Raw genomic sequence first — 16,822 nt, 5'->3', positions numbered from 1 at the left:
TTCACGACTGTCCGCGTAACCGCTGCAATTAGTATTGTACACTTCCTTCCGTTTCGCGCCGTGAAATTTTCTGATACGATTGTTCCGAAATCATTTTCGGCTGTCGCGGAACGCGCGACTTCTAATACCTTGCGCTACAGCAACGGGTCAGACTCGTGATAACGATTTCATGCATGATCTAGTAACTGCGAGTGTTAGTCATTTCTTCTAAATCGAAACGAAATTTAATTGTTCTGTTAACAACTCTAGGAATAAAAGTAAATTTTTATTAGGGAAATTACCATGGGCGAAGAAGTTATGAAACAAATGGTAGTGCAAGGGGTTAACGAACAGTGGCGGGAAAAGAAAACTGTGTGGGGAGGAGGCTTGTGGATGCAGAGGTGTGCATATCAATATTTCATGTTAGAAAAAGAAGCTTTATACATTATGTCAGCATGCTGTCATTTAGTGTCGTTAATAATCGTTAACGATCTAAAGAAACTTAATATATAGGAATTTTTTGCAGGAAACATTAGTGGACTTTTTTTATAATATCGAGTACCTTAGTCGAAAATGCATGTATACTACTTGCGGTAATTTTTACGCTGCAAAATGTTAAATCTATAAAAATTGATAAATTGTGGATGATCATGCACATTACCATTTTTATCGACTTTTCCAAATCGGAGAAGATTTATGGTAAAAACAAGATAAAATGCTATTCACATTTGTTAATTTTCACGTTTTCGTGTATCTTACGAATCTGCACGTGCTATGAATACATAAAGATCTGCGATCAATTAATCGCTTTGATTGAGCTATGCTAAAATGAAATTTCTTTAGAAATTTGCACTTTCTTCCGTTTCGCACCGTGAAATTATTCTATAATAGACTTTTCATATTATTTGCTGATGAATTTCGTATAATTTCGTCCGAAATAATGGCAACACGAAGAATTTTACACAAAAAGTTACACGAAGAATCAACACGTCGATAATTAAAAGATGCGAAATACAATACGGAAAAATTTCTTTCGGATGCTCTATCTTGCTTTTGCTATAGAATCTGTACTGAAACAAGTTGAAGGAGGATCCGCGTTATGACAATTAACATGCGTAAGGAACCGTACGAACTAGTTACAATTAAAGCGTTTTGTCAGTATTGGGAGGAGGAACCTAACGGTTTTGTTATCCGTCGAAATCTCTAAGCAAGATCGTCGTATAGTTGCAGTGTAATTGTGGAAGTTCGTTTTATTTTCGGCTACGTGGATGTCACAGGAAATCCTGCTATTCAAGGCTGAGAAAATGGGTTGAAGCGGTTCATTAAGAATTCAATTTCAAGCATTCACCTACCGGAAGACGTTGTCAAAGGAAAACGGCATATTAGGGTTAAACTTTACGACGCGTTTTCTTCTCTTATTGTAGTCCGGCTCCTTTTTTGTGCTTAACTTTCGAACGCGGCAATTGTAATTATTAATATTTATCATTACAAATGGATATTCCATCGATGATAACTGGAGGAAAGCGGCTTAGCGCCGACCAGCATTTAGAATTATCCATCATTTTATTAGAAGACTGCAGATTTTATGCATTATTATATATATATTGGGACATATATTTATTAGGATATATAGGATATTAGAATATAGGATATTAGGATATATAGGATATTAGAATATAGGATATTAGGATATATAGGATATTAGAATATAGGATATTAGGATATATAGGATATTAGGATATTAGGATATATAGGATATATATTATTATATATATTACGAATATATATATATATATTTCGTGATTACGACGAAACTGGTTTGGTAAAATGCAAAACTGTGACGACTTGAGAAGATTTTAATGATTTCGATTGCTTTAGAAAATTGCTGTTTTGCATCGAGATCTCCGATATTAATAATTTCTATTATATATTCATATCTATCATTGTTAATCAACATCCTGTATATACTTTTACTAAATTTTCTTTTCTCAGAAAGATTTCGTATCTCGGAAGAAACAACTATGAAATACGTAGATTAAATGGGTCGGAAAGATGTTGCATATGCACGCCACCTGCGTGATGTTGCTCCATTAGAATTAATACTACCGTTTTCGTATTAAGATGTACATTTTTTCGCGCGATTCGCTTTCACAAAATAATACCTTATCGACGGAAATCAGGAAAAGAAGCTGTTAGCACTCTTCCTAGATACGAAGATTGTATAAACCAGAACATAGAGATGGGCAACGTGTTATTATCTCGTTGAAATCTTGACGTTGTGTTATCAACGGAAAGTCGTTTCGCCAGGTTCTAATTAGTCAGCGAAACTTTGTTGTTGTATGTCTGTCCAACTATTATAAAAATCGCTGTGGGAATGGCGAACGCGGTTATTTACTTGCCACTCATTGAAAACGGAATGGAATGTGTGTCCTCGCACGGATAGGAGATTAGACAAATCTATTATGCGAATTCCGTTCAAATTACTTAAACAAAACTTACTCTCAAGTTATTACATTCTTAAAACACACCTTATTGTATAATAAAGTTTCCAAAAACAAGGAAATAATAGTCGTCGCTAATAACCACTGCATTTGATGCGACGTTAATATAAATAAACAATAAATAATAATAAAGAATAATAAATATAAAAAAGAAAAATAACTTAAGAATTGTTAATTAATAATAATTAATTAGCAATTGTTAAAAACTTTAACGGTTGTAAATGAATTTCTTAAATTAGAACTAAGTGTCTAAAATATACCATGCAGTTTGTTGACGATGTCTGTGTCATAGTGATGAACTTGAACGAAGTTGTCTTTCACGTGTTGCATAATTTTGCCCTTTTTCATACCGCATACGCACGAGACTATTCGCATCGTCATTAAGATCGCACCGAAGTATTAATTCCACTGTTTCGAACCACATCTTGTATTAATTCGTAAGAAAAGCGCAGTAATTAATACGATGTAAATCATGTGAATGAAGTGGAAAACGTACCTTTCCAGCCATTGGGAAATTACGATCTGTATCTTTTTCCTGATGTGCTACCAGAGTAGAATGTGTAAGCAAGCAACAATACCGAGATCTTTATTGAGGGATGATTGATAGCGAGATGGATCCTCTCTGAACAATTTTCACCGCAGTTAACCCAGAATGCAAGCTTATCTCCCACATTATCTGTCTTCCTTAATTCTCTTGTTTCATAACGATAAAGTCACCGTTTCCCATAGACCTTTCGGCCTTTTGACCTAATTAACTTATACGCGTAGACACAATTAAGCGTTAACCCACAATGTAAAAACACACGAAAGTAACCTTATACATGCCGCAACTGGAGCAGAAACGAAAAATGCATTTATCATGGAAATTTCGATGACGTAGGAACCTCGGTAAATAATAGGCGCAATTGCAAAATAGAAATCATTTTTTATAGCGTGCAGATATATGTATGAAAGTTGCAGGAACGTATTCGCGCGGTCGTTGGGTGAATGTGGAAAAAGTGAAAGTGGCTGTTATAAGAAAAATTTTATGACCGGTCAGCTCTAAATTATATTATTTTCAGCTATATTGCAGTATTTTTATAATGAAGTTTTTTGCCACTTTACACAATTGAAGGATGGGTGATAACAGTATTAAATGATAAAATTATTAAAATCCCAAGTCCTCGGTACGTTCCACAGTTTACACGTTTCGTAAGCGCTGTTTACCATAAAAACAAAGCGGAACAAAACGCAAAACGCTTGAAAAAGTGATGAGTATAATAGAACTCGATTTTGCAATTTTTTTACTTCATTGACTAAATCACAATGTTATTCGTCGCATAAATCAGTAAAGATTTATCCTAGTACTTTAATTGACCGACTGTTCTACTATCCGAACACTTAGGTTTCCCTAATAATTTCGGATGATTCAAGTATTTTGATCTTTTACTGAAGTATTTTGATTTTATTATATTTTGATTTTACTGAACTTTCGAGATCGCTGACCTGGCAGTGAAAGTATTAATCGGTCGAATAGAGTTGGATCGATGAAGATTTAATTTATTCCTATAATAATGCAACTATTCTATTATCCGAATGCTTCGGTTTCCCTGACAATTTTTGATATACAGTAAATTCTCTCCGATTGTCCCGCAGCTTGCAAACAAAAATGAACAATTTGGGAAGAGAAGTTACGATTATTCGAGCCTCCCTGCTCGTTTTTATAGTTATTGACAATCGGCGACTATAGAAACGAGCCGCGAGGCTCGAATAATCGCATCTACTCTTCCCAAATTGTCCATTTTTGTGCGCGATCTGAGCGCGAATTAGGGAGAAATTACTGTATCCCGATTTCACGGAATTTTCGAGACAGCTGCGCCAGTCGAATAGGAAACACGAGCTTTCCGGAAAGCTTTCGAAAGCTGCGGGGCACGCGAACCGTCGCAGGTTCGCCGCGGCAATGGTTAAAGGTTTCGTGTCGCAGTTGGGTTTACCTGGCGGGGAAACAGAGGAACCGCGAGAAAGGTAGGTTCGTGCCATTAACGGGCCGAGATCCCGGTAAGGAGGTCGTCGTAACGTGAAGTAGAATCGTTACCTCGGGCACGGGCTAAGACGAAAAGAATCGTACCACTTTTGCCGTCACCTCTCGATGCTCGCCGCAACTAGACCGCGCAGAAAAAACGCGAGAGAGCTATGAGACGACGAAATTGCCCGGCTCCGGAGCCGCCTTTTGTCGCGGGTTCTGATCGTCTAGCCACGATTCGGAGCGGAACCGCGGAGGAGCTTTATCGATGTGGATCGTGAGAGATTCGAACAAAAGATAGGCCACCGCGCCGCGGATCTTAACAAAGCCACTCGTGCGAAAATAAATAACGCGGATCATCGGACAACAATGACTCTTTATCGCCCTTTCGTACCGTTTCGCGGAATACACTTGCGAATTTCACATGTTCCCGGCGCTGTGGCGACCGGGACCAACGTTGTGGTACAATGGGTCCGTTTTCAGACGAATTATGGCCGGCCGGGCAACGTGCGACGACGAACAGATGAAAGGGAGACGTGTCGGAATTATACCAGAGGAACGTCGATTTGCATACTGCAGTAATTTTTCTCTAATTCTCGCTCAGATTGAGCCTTGCAGTGTCAACAACTATCAACAATTGTCCTCTTTCCAAATTGTCCATTTTTGTGCAGAATTTAAGCGCGAAATAGGGAGAAATTACTGCACTCGGCATTCTTACTGTGTTCTCCAATGTTTACTTTTGTCTATGGGAAATTAGTGTATCGAAGAGTAGACAAAAAGTTTCATACTTTAAAATTCATAGCTTGTTTCATCTTAAAGATAGATAGATAGATTGCCGTAGATTTTGATACTTTCCACAATGTTTACAGAATTTTCCAATCGTGTGATTTATCTGTAAAAACTGAGTTTCCTTTCCAGCCGAATTATGTCTGAACTGCTCATAGAACAAAGCTTAGAACGACGAAGAATGGGCAAAACACTAGACTTAAAAATTTATAGCTCGTAAGTTCTTAAACATCTTATTTGTCGACCTCCGATTTGATCCATGAAGTCTGTAAGTTGTAGACTTCTAAGGTTTCGATTACAATGGATGCGTTCTTTGGACTGATGACAAGCGCACAGTATAAGAAGAACGCACTGTTTTATGGAATGTCTGGTACTTTTAGCGAAGACTGTATTGGATGAGACATGTTCGTTCATGCTACTTTTCCTTATCATCAGTTTATGGTAGGACTCCATTCATTCAAACCAGTTGGAGGACAAGATGATTTAGATAATTGGTTGAGAGTCCACTAATCCCGCCTTTCACTACTTGTTTATTACTTCGTTCGTAGCTGATGTTCATATAACTGGATTTCTCGTTGTGCATATTACTCTCGAGCTCGTTATTTACGAAACGTTAAATTCAGACCATCAAATATACAATAAGTAGGAGGCTTCATTTTACATCGGTATATCTCAATTCTTATTTTCCAGTAGTCGGTTCAGTTCATGGGCTGACAGTACGAGGTCTAATAAGAACATCGTAGCTGATTTCAAGGAAGCAAGCTCGAAAATGTAATAAAAAATTCGAAATACGGGAGAAGGCAATTTTTACGTTTTTCACAAGTAACTCCACAAGTTTCATATGAACTGGAAAATGTATGCAATGAAGCTATTGTCAAATAAGACATCGTCAATTAAGACATTGTCAATTAAGCCATAAACGTGTTAGAAGAAGCAAAGGGAAATTTCGAGGACGACTTCCCATATACGAGTTCGTTCACGATTCTCTCCCCATACACGGCACAAATCTCCATCTGCGTTTTCGTCGCATTGTTGCCATTATGGAAATGAAACAGCCCGATGTACCAAGAAAACTCGCGCAAAAAGATCAACGGTAATTATTCAACTTCTAAAATTAACTGCAAACGCAACGGATTCTTACGCGTTCCGCCTGGTTTCGGTACCGCGGCAGCAGGCAAATGTAAACTTAAGAAACACCCGCACGCAGTGACTCAACAGCCATGTAACAGCGTACGCAATCACTCGGAAATGTTTGATCGTTTATGACATTTTACGGTTTGCAGTAGAACAGAAAATGGAAGTCTCCGCGGTCCATTGTATTATAATTGTGGATTTATTTCCCTTCAATTACATACCACCAAATGTAGCAGTCGCTCTGTGAATCGATGGAAATCGAGATACGCTCGTGCAGTAGACGAACACGAGTAACCGCAAACAATTGCGTTCATCTGGAAATTTAAAAAACTCCCTTACAATTTATTTTTCTGTCACCGATGTTTTCGTTATTTCTAAAGCGCTGCAACAAATGCACAATTCTGCTCTGTTACTTTCAAAACGTTAGAACAAATGCACAATTTCGCTGTTTTATTTTTAATAATGAACGTGACACAGCAATTGGAAAATATACATAAACTAAATTCGAAAGTTAAACTTGCAGTTGCAGGTCAAAGGTACAGGGCAGCGTCGTAAAAATTGTTCACACGGCCGCACTTTTCACATTTCTAGGGTACACAGAATTGTTCGCACGTATTAGGGAACATGTGTACTGCGTTGAAATACCATCGAGAAGCATGCTTCGTTCGTGTCTGTGTAGCATCAACCGGTTTCTAAATTGTTCTAGCCGCCTAAAATGGAAAGCCATTTTAAAAGTGGCTAAGCATCGCGTTATTACGCTTTTCCTTTCCATTGCGACGATATAGAAATTGTTTCCGTGTGAGCGATGCGTTCTCGGTGGCACGCAATTAACCATCTTTTTGCAGCGTTTACATAATCGTTGCGTTATGATGCGCTAATTCGCCGAGGAGATTGTTTAGACGACGAACCATCGTCACTCGTGAGAATCAGTTCAAAGCGCCGTTAATGTTCGCAACTCGACATTTACATATTTATTGGCGCACTCAATATTCTCGTATTAATTTCAATTAACGCTCCGTCGGCAATGCCGCTTTTCACTGACGCGATCTGCATAACAGGTCTCCCGTTTCTTGATTTCTTATTGTTCTAAACTTTCAGAAAACCTGAAAACGCGCTGAAATGTTTATGCTGGTCCCTTTATTCAACGTGCAAGTGAAATCTTAATGGTTAAACCTGTTTATGGTGAAAATTAAAATAAAAGTTGTTTAAGTTTTGTTTTGCACAAATTAAGAGGCACTGTACATTGAAACATTGAGTTATTTCCTAACGACAGCATTAATTTATGCTTTTAGGAGGAGTATATTGCCGAAAATATAACATGGACGCCGATAGAGTACTTCAATAATGCAATCGTCGTCGAACTTCTCGAAAGCAAGCGTCCTCCAGGACTTTTCTTGGTCCTCGATGATGTCTGCGCCACTCTCCATGGTGGTAGCACCGGGGCTGACGCGGATTTGCAAAAGGTAAAAGCATTCTACCTCGATGAAACATTAGAAATGATATTCAACTTACATTGCTTTCGTCCTCCTTCGACGGGATTCTCGATCATCTTCACCCGGTTACTCGCGCTACATAGCCTTTGAGAAGCATTGTTTATTTATAAGTTCGTCGACCCAGGATACGTTTACTTCTACGGAAGAAATTCGCACCACTTCGCGAGATTTATTTATTTTTTTTTATTAAATCCACATTATTACTACTAATTGGCAACGGTGATTTACTAGAACCTGTACGCCGTATCTCATTTCGTTCGCTCCTTCAATTAATGTTGCTAACGTTTACAGAAACTTGCAGTGGCAGCGAACAAGCACGAACACTTTCAGACCACAAGCGACGGATTCTCTGTGTCCCATTACGCTGGAGCAGTTTCCTATTCCGTAGACGGATTTTGTGACAAAAACCGGGACGTACTGTTTTTGGACGTCGTGGAACTGATGCAGACAAGTTCAAAGTAAGTTACTCTCATCAATCGAGCCGCTAATGAATAGTTGACGCGACCATAAGCAAAGTTCCTAACGTACTTAGTTTAATGTATTTTCGTTCGATTATCTATCACTTAGATAACGAATACAGTAATTTCTCCCTAATTCGCGCACAGATTGTGCACAAAGATGGACAATTTGGGAAGAGGAGACACGATTATTATATCTCGTTTTCATAGTTGTTTGACAATCGGTAACTATAAACTCAAATTATCCATTTGTATGCGCAATACGAGTGCGAATCAGGGAGAAATTACTGTATAACGAACAGTTGTGCGCACCGTTATTTTTACAAATCTCTGTCAATGTATTTTTTTTATTGTGACTATAACATTATAGTTCTCTGATTCGAAAACTGTATCCACAAGAGAACCAAACTCAGAGAACAAAGACGCTTAAATCGAGGCCGACCACTGCCGGCAGCAAAATTCGAACACAGGCTAGTCAATTAGTGAATCAGCTGATGAGATGCACTCCGCATTATATTCGGTGCATCAAACCGAATGAGACGAAGAAACCTAGAGACTGGGATGCAGTCAGAGTGAAACACCAGGTAAACCTTTCGGGAAGCTTGCTAACTTGTCTGATCCTTAACGTATTCATCGAACAGTTTCTCGCTGTCTCCAGTCATTGAGAAAATATTTGGTAACTTCATTCGGTTTGTCGTCTTAGGTGGAATATTTAGGTTTAAAAGAGAACATCAGAGTACGCAGGGCAGGTTTTGCGTACAGGAGGCCGTTCTCGAAATTCCTGCATAGGTATGCAATTTTGACGAAGCAAACGTGGCCACATTGGTCCGGCGATGACAAGCAAGGGGTGGAATGGATATTAGGAAGTCTTCATATTGATCGGTCGCAATATCAGCTCGGCAGGATGAAATTGTTCATCAAACTTCCCGAATGCGTGAGTATAACGATACTGTTAAACACTAAACTCTTCATCTCGTAATTAAACTTATAACAAAAATGCAAAACAATAAATTCATTTAAGGAATTGTTAAAATCCTGTTGAATTATTTCAAGCAATTCAAGTTACAATTCATGCACGCAATTATCTGTTTTTTTTTCAATTAATGAATACATTAAGATATGCCCGTACAGTTCGAAGAATGTATTCAAGTAATTTATATATTAATGCATTATTTTATGCTCACAGCTATTTATGTTGGAGGAAGCAAGGGATCGAAAATATAACATGTACGCCAGAGTGATTCAAAAAGCGTTTAAAAAGTATTTCGCTTGGAAAAGGCAAGCTCAGCAAAAGCAGGAAGCTGCAGATTTGCTTTTCGGCCATAAGGAGCGTAGACGAGCCAGTTTGAATAGGAATTTCATGGGCGATTATATCGGGTTAGAAGGCAAACCGCAGATAATTCAATTAATCGGACGGAGAGAGAAAGTCTGCTTCGCGGAAGTGGTGAAAAAATACGACAGAAGATTCAAGGTATTATCTTGGAAAAGTTTGTAAATAAAATAAGTACACAGTGACTTCTGAAATTCAATCGATTGAACACGCACATAGTAATGCACAAAATGCTGATTACAGATGAGCAGAAGAGATCTCATTCTCACCAACAAATCTCTTTATCTGATTGGGCGCGAGCGAATAAAAAAAGGCCCAGAAAAAGGGAGATTAGTAGAAGTTATAAAACGTAAACTAGCATTCAATCAAATTAGTCATATCTCGTTAAGTACACTTCAGGTAAATGCTGAATTCAAAACCATCATTGTTTCCGTCATTATTTAAAAACCATACAAATGAAGAATACAATAATCATTGCAGGACGATTTTCTTATTATTCACACGAAAGAGGATTACGCCAGTTTATTGGAATCGACATTCAAGACGGAATTTTTAATTGCACTGAGTAAAAGATATGTGGAAGAAACCGGACACATATTGAATAGAAAATTTAGTAACAAGTACGATTTTTTTTTGTACGATAAGATAAGAATGATGACTAGATTGTTCACACTGTATTCATACTATCCCTTTTACAGTTTAGAATTTAAAGTGAAGAAAGAAGGCTGGGGTGGCGGAGGGACGAGACAAGTAATATTCACGCAAGTTGATTACGGCAATAAGGAAATCTTGAAACCCAGCGGGAAGACTTTGAACGTGTGGATTGGCCCAGGATTGCCTAACACTACGAGTTCGTTGTTTCTTACATCTTTGAATATATCGTGTCACCTTCTATCGTTATAAATAAACTGTAGATTTTACATATATTTGAGAAAGCTGGGGAGAAATGCAGAGAAATTCAAAATAACAAGAATATACAGGGTGTCCCACAATTATTTTAACAGCCGAAAATGAGGGGTAGCTGAGGTCATTTGAAGTAACTTTTTCCTTTGCGAAAATGCAATCCGCGGCTTTGTTTACGAGTTATTAACGAAAAACACTGGCCAATGAGAGGTGACGGTGCGAGAGAGAGGGTCCGCGAGAGAGTCCGCAGCACGAGGCTTTGACAGAAGGTCGGGACGGACTCGAGCCGCGTTCGAAGTATTGAACAAGTCACGAAGCGAGAACTTTCCGGATTTTTTTAACTACATAACAGTGATATTTTGAAGAAAAACGCTGTTCACCTTTACTTTAGAACGTCTGAAGAATATTTACTAATTTTTCGGACCCGAAATAATATGAAGTTTAACCGTGACAGCTGTTTTAATTTTCTGGTGTGCATGACACCTCGTGTACTTTAGAACGTCTGAAGAATATTTACTAATTTTTCGGACCCGAAATAATATGAAGTTTAACCGTGACAGCTGTTTTAATTTTCTGGTGTGCATGACACCTCGTGTATACCATATGAAATTTTTATGCAAGGTGTACAGTGAAGATTAACGAATGATTTGCAAAGCTGATTTAATAATAAATAAGGGACGTAAAGGATTTGTTTATTAGAGAGATATGAAAAATATTATCAGTAAGAAACTCACCCATTTAGTTGAGGATGCATTTGCTGGCTGAAATTCATGATGTCGAAGGGCACTGACCTTGTACAACGTACAGCTGATCTTTCACTGCACTGTCACTAAACACTGATCACTTAATTAATCACTGATAATCCGAATCACTTGTGGATATTTAAGAAAGATCACTGAGACTCGTTCGCGGATAATCGTTTATTCGACGCGTTCGTTCGGAAGTCGACGTTTCACTGCCAAAAAATCGAGGCCTCGACCGTGGGCCCTTGTCGTTCGTCTTTCGGCCGTCCGAGGAAATAACAGCCGATACTATTTTCTTCGAAGCGCAGGGTACCGCCAAATGAAATAAACAAGATATGCCGAGACGTAAACTGTGTCCGACCCGCTGTCACCCTGCGCTCTTAGAACGTAATTAATGGCCGTGCGAAGAAAATGGTATCGAGTGTCATTTCCTCGGACGGCCGAACGAAGAACAACAAGGACCCACAGTCAAGGCCTGAATTTTTCGGCAGTGAAACGTCGACTTCCGAACGAACGCGTCGAATAAACGATTATCCGCGAACGAGTCTCAGTGATCTTTCTTAAATATCCACAAGTGATTCGGATTATCAGTGATTAAATAACTGATCAGTGTTTGGTGACAGTGCAGTGTAAGTGAACTTCGCAAATAACCATACCAGAGGTTCCACCGACAGTATCCCTCGAATGTTGCGGTCATCGACCTGGGATCAGCTGTTCGTTGTACGAGGTCAGTACGTACGAGTCAGCAAATGCATCCTCAACTAAATGGGTGAGTTTCTTATCGATAATATTTTTCATATTTCTCTAAAAAACAAATCCTTTACGTACCTTAACGCGATTATTTATTATTAAATCAGCTTTGCGAATCGTTCGTTGAATTCTGTTCGTACACGGAATTATTTAAATTAAAATATCATTTACGAACTTTGTTAATCTTCACTGTACACCTTGCATAAAAATTTCATATGGTACACATAAGGAGTCATGCACACCAGAAAATTAAAACGACTGTCACGGTTAAACTACATATTATTTCGAGTCCGAAAAATTAGTGAATATTCTTCAGACGTTCTAAAGTAAAGGTGAACAGCGTTTTTCTTAAAAATATCACTGTTATGTAGTTAAAAAAATCCGGAAAGTTCTCGCTTTGTGACTTGTTCAATACTTCGAACGCGGCTCGAGTCCGTCCCGACCTTCTGTCAAAGCCTCGTGCTGCGGACTCTCTCGCGGACCCTCTCTCTCGCACCGTCACCTCTCATTGGCCAGTGTTTTTCGTTAATAACTCGTAAACAAAGCCGCGGATTGCATTTTCGCAAAGGAAAAAGTTACTTCAAATGACCTCAGCTACCCCTCATTTTCGGCTGTTAAAATAATTGTGGGACACCCTGTATAAAGAATTTGAAAATATTCTTGTACTCTTGAAAACTAGTTAAAATCATTATGAATAGAAACAAATATCTATGTAGTTCTCAGCATCTTGCAATTCGCGAAGACAATTTTTGTTTTGTATAAAGATCCGCAATCTGCTAATAATTGTATTATTATTAGTTCCGATCAATTAATTAGCACATTTCCATCAATATTTCAGAACCGAGTGCACAACGTACTAGCGTACACCCGCATCAAAATTTCCCATCGTCCACTCCTCAAATGACTGGGATGAGACCAACGCGATCGGCTCCAAGACCAGCAAATGCGGAACGTATTCCAAATGTGCACAAAACGGTGACCAATGATGAAAAGACACCCTCTAGGCCAGGTGTGCCAACCGAAAGGCCCGCTTTGCTGATTCCCAGGCCCTCAAAACCTACACCACTCATACGTACGAATGTACCAACCACAGAAGTACAAAAGAAGACCCAATTATCTAAGCAGCCAAATAAGATAGAAAGTAATATGCCACTTATGGGCATGTTCACCAATCCGAAGGGAGCAGCCAGGGGTAAGTTCTGTGTGAATATCCATCATTTATCAATCATTCATTATAAATTGATATTACACCTAACGAGCATTAAAAGTATTTGGTACGTGTTTGTAAGAATTATAAGACTGAATTATTATTATAGTAAATTTAGTATTAACTAATTTTCATGGAAGAGCGTTACAAGATGCCTTCAAAGTATATCCTGATAGTGAAATAACTTTTCTCCGAACTAAAGATCACGATTTATTGATTGTTTGATACGATTTTGCATTTATTTTCACTTTTATAATTAGATGGTCCAGAAAAGAGCTCCAACAACGTACCTATTTAAATTTTTCGCATATTTGTGTTGTAATTAATTAGATATAAAGAATTGAACAGAAGCAAATGATTCGTGCTGCTTCCCCTATAAAAGTTGATGTAAAATCGGGCATGAATTTTCTGCTGTATAACGTCTGAACAGGGCCAATTCATGTAGTGGCGCCACTGGGCAAGACCCATAAAAAGTTACATTTAGAGCCACTAGATGTAGCGGTGAAACGCTGAAGCTTATAGAGAAAATTATCGACAATTGATTTTGACGAACAGTTTGAGCGTTTTGTCACTACGTGTAATGGCGTTATTCTGACATTTTAAAGAGTAAATGATTCGTACCTTACGCAAAATGCGGCAAGAATCATCTATTCTTTATATTTACAGTAATGAATAATCCCTTTTTGCTCGATATAAGTGCAGGAACGTCTCCTGACTATTCTATATCCTCAAAATACTTTTTGAACGCACAAATTGGTAAAATTTTGTTTTATTTTTGGCACACACATTTTCTTCACAGTAAGAAACATTTGAAGTAACAAATATTCGACTTATTCTATTTGCAAAAATAGTCATGTTTAACATGAAATCAATGCAGACAATTTGCTTGAACGTGTATTGATAATAGAAAAAAGTTATTAATTATAAACACGATTAGGTTCGTGGGAGCAATCACTGTATAATAAAGAAGAAATTCTTCTTATAATCCCATTTTTCAAGGTTTCGAGATAATCATTAATATTTTTCATCTTGTATATTTGGGTCATAATAAAACCAAAATTAGAAAAATACCATGCTAAGAATATTGGAAATAATTAAGCCGTTTAAATGAAATTTGATAAAAGCTTAGATTAACACAGACTTTATAGAATAAAAATTGTTAATTTTGAAAGTACGATTATGAGAGGATTTATATCAATGCAATTCGCGAGGTTTCACCCTCATATTAATTAATGAAACAGGTTTCTTGAGATTTCCCCCACCGCCTTCGGAACCCCCACCCCCTGGTACACCAACAATGTCGCCTGCGTTCAAACTTCCCTCGACGAATGCTGCCGACAACAGTACGGGTTGCAATAAAGAGATGCAAACGGGAAATGAGAACAACACCAAGTCAGTATTAAAGAAACCGCAAAGAGCGCATGCACCTCGTGCTACCTCGATCGTGAAACCGATACCGCAAAAACCAGCTCTACCTAGTCTACCAAAAGGGAAGGCTTTGTACGACTATAATCCGCAGGATCTTGACGAATTGGAGCTGAAGGAAGGTGACATCCTTGAAATACTCAAAGAGCGTAAGTTTCTCTTATTTGATCCCTGTTTCTCGTAAAATCTTTACTTCGCCAATTTGATCTTCTGATTATGAAACGATTTTTAAAAACTTTTATAACTACAGTATTATTTAACACTTGGACGACGGAGCTAGAATCCAGTAATATGAGTGATCTTGTGACAATAACAATCTTAACAATTTTATACATAATAACAATAACTGTGTAGTCTCTCACCAATTAATTACTGTCTGTTTCAGACGAAGGTGGTTGGTGGCAGGGAAGATTGAAAGGAAGGACAGGACTTTTTCCAGCGAACTACATAAAGAAGCTGTGAAATGTAGCACACGTAGAACTGTCGCATCGAATCATTTTTGAACAGTACATTTCATACCGAAGATAGAATTTCATACGAAAGAAAATAATCCGTGGCTAGCGTTAAGTTTTCGTTCTAAAATTGCATGGAGCATTTACCGTTCGTCGAGATTTCTCGCGGAATTAGGGAAATTTTTATACGATCATTGTTTCAGAGGAAAGCGCGATGCAGTTTTAGAAATCGACGCTTAAAGTCCGAATAGTCAATAGAAGTTACCAAACATTAATTTAAGTAGCCTATTACCTTTTATACTGTTGAATCTGGTCGTCTGTTAAACCCGTTGTGTTTTCTAATCGCGAAACGAGAAGTTTACAATTTTTCTTACCGCGAGATCACTCGCCTTTTAGAAGCACGAGAATGTTATGAAATATAGGGAAAAAGTTTATATTGTTATTTATAATTAAAGAACGAATTCCAAACAGAAACATCGTACATTCACGTTTATTTAAGAATCAAGCTACGCTTAACAATGTCGAAAGTGTCGACGCGATCCTGGAAATTGTATTATCATAAAGTACCTAAGATTAACGTTAAGTTTACGAAATATTAATTCACACAAACACTTATATTTGTTTTCTATTTATTCAATAAATGTAAGAAGTAATACTGCCAAGTTGGGAAACCATAATACAGGACTATGTAGTGAAATGTTAAGAATATTTGAGAGCATACAATACTCGAAGTTACTGAAATAAGTTCAATAAACACACATGTTCATGAAATCAACGAAAAGTAGCGTCATATTATCAACAAGAAAAAAACAGGTGGAAGATTCTTGTGATGGATGGATTTCATTCACGGAAAGACCCAATAATCCTAACGTTTGTGTACACCTCTGGAAGCAGAAAATATATTTCTATACTTCCTCCTGTTATTTACCAGCGTCAAGCGTTACCGAAAAGAAATCTATTCATAATTTGAAAATATACATTTGCAGTCATTAGATCTTAAAAATTATTAAGTTGTCGTTGAATAGTACGAGCACATGCATACATACAAATTCACGCGTTCTGCGTATTAATGAAAAATAGAATTAACTTTTGAGACAACCTAATACAATAATGAGATTACTCAACCTTGGTGAAGAGATGAACAGTAACCGCCACTAATCTGCACGCCTTCAGGATCACTGATCTCTGATCAGTATCGTGAGCGTGAGTTTACTGGTAATAGCACTTATGTCCTCACCCAGTTGTTGCAGTAAACTTTCTGGCAAAAAACGTCGTTCTTCCCGAAGATACAAGTCTTGATACAACGGCAACTCCTTTGACATCGATGAAGGTGTACGAACAATTTTATCGCAATCAATAAAGGCACGATAATTTGTGTAACTACCCTTATCACTCTCAATCTTGGTCTTTGATTACAAGCATATCAATCGAGCCTTTACTACTCCATCATCCTTCAATTTTTTTTAGCTGTTCACAGAGTCGAATAATGCATTAGGCCAGATACATTCTGCTGTTTTGTAAATTACACGACGCAGAGCATTAACGAATGTGCACGGGAAACTTAAACGATTTGAACTTCATAGAATTTTTATTAAAGGGCTAGCAGATATTGCACTTTGTAAGTTGAACGATTTGAAGTTCTTGAGATTTTGATTAAAC

At 37.8% G+C, this 16,822-nt stretch overlaps 1 protein-coding gene across 1 annotated transcript in view; it reads left to right on the top strand.

The window, feature by feature from the left end:
- LOC117229494 (unconventional myosin-Ie) overlaps positions 1 to 16,562 on the top strand; it is a 39,496-nt gene extending 22,934 nt beyond the window's left edge. Inside the window, exons 11-21 of the mRNA XM_033486004.2 lie at positions 7,695 to 7,865; positions 8,187 to 8,353; positions 8,724 to 8,937; positions 9,057 to 9,287; positions 9,540 to 9,824; positions 9,927 to 10,082; positions 10,164 to 10,303; positions 10,382 to 10,533; positions 12,918 to 13,271; positions 14,528 to 14,860; positions 15,097 to 16,562. Coding sequence (XP_033341895.2) covers positions 7,695 to 7,865; positions 8,187 to 8,353; positions 8,724 to 8,937; positions 9,057 to 9,287; positions 9,540 to 9,824; positions 9,927 to 10,082; positions 10,164 to 10,303; positions 10,382 to 10,533; positions 12,918 to 13,271; positions 14,528 to 14,860; positions 15,097 to 15,173 — 2,280 coding nt within the window. The 3' untranslated portion in view covers positions 15,174 to 16,562. The remainder of the gene's footprint in view (positions 1 to 7,694; positions 7,866 to 8,186; positions 8,354 to 8,723; positions 8,938 to 9,056; positions 9,288 to 9,539; positions 9,825 to 9,926; positions 10,083 to 10,163; positions 10,304 to 10,381; positions 10,534 to 12,917; positions 13,272 to 14,527; positions 14,861 to 15,096) is intronic.
- The last annotated feature ends 260 nt before the right edge of the window (positions 16,563 to 16,822 follow it).

This window comes from Megalopta genalis, chromosome 3 (assembly GCF_051020955.1).
Source record: "Megalopta genalis isolate 19385.01 chromosome 3, iyMegGena1_principal, whole genome shotgun sequence".
NCBI classification, from domain to species: Eukaryota; Metazoa; Arthropoda; class Insecta; order Hymenoptera; family Halictidae; genus Megalopta; species Megalopta genalis.
This window is presented reverse-complemented; position numbering and strand designations above follow the sequence as displayed.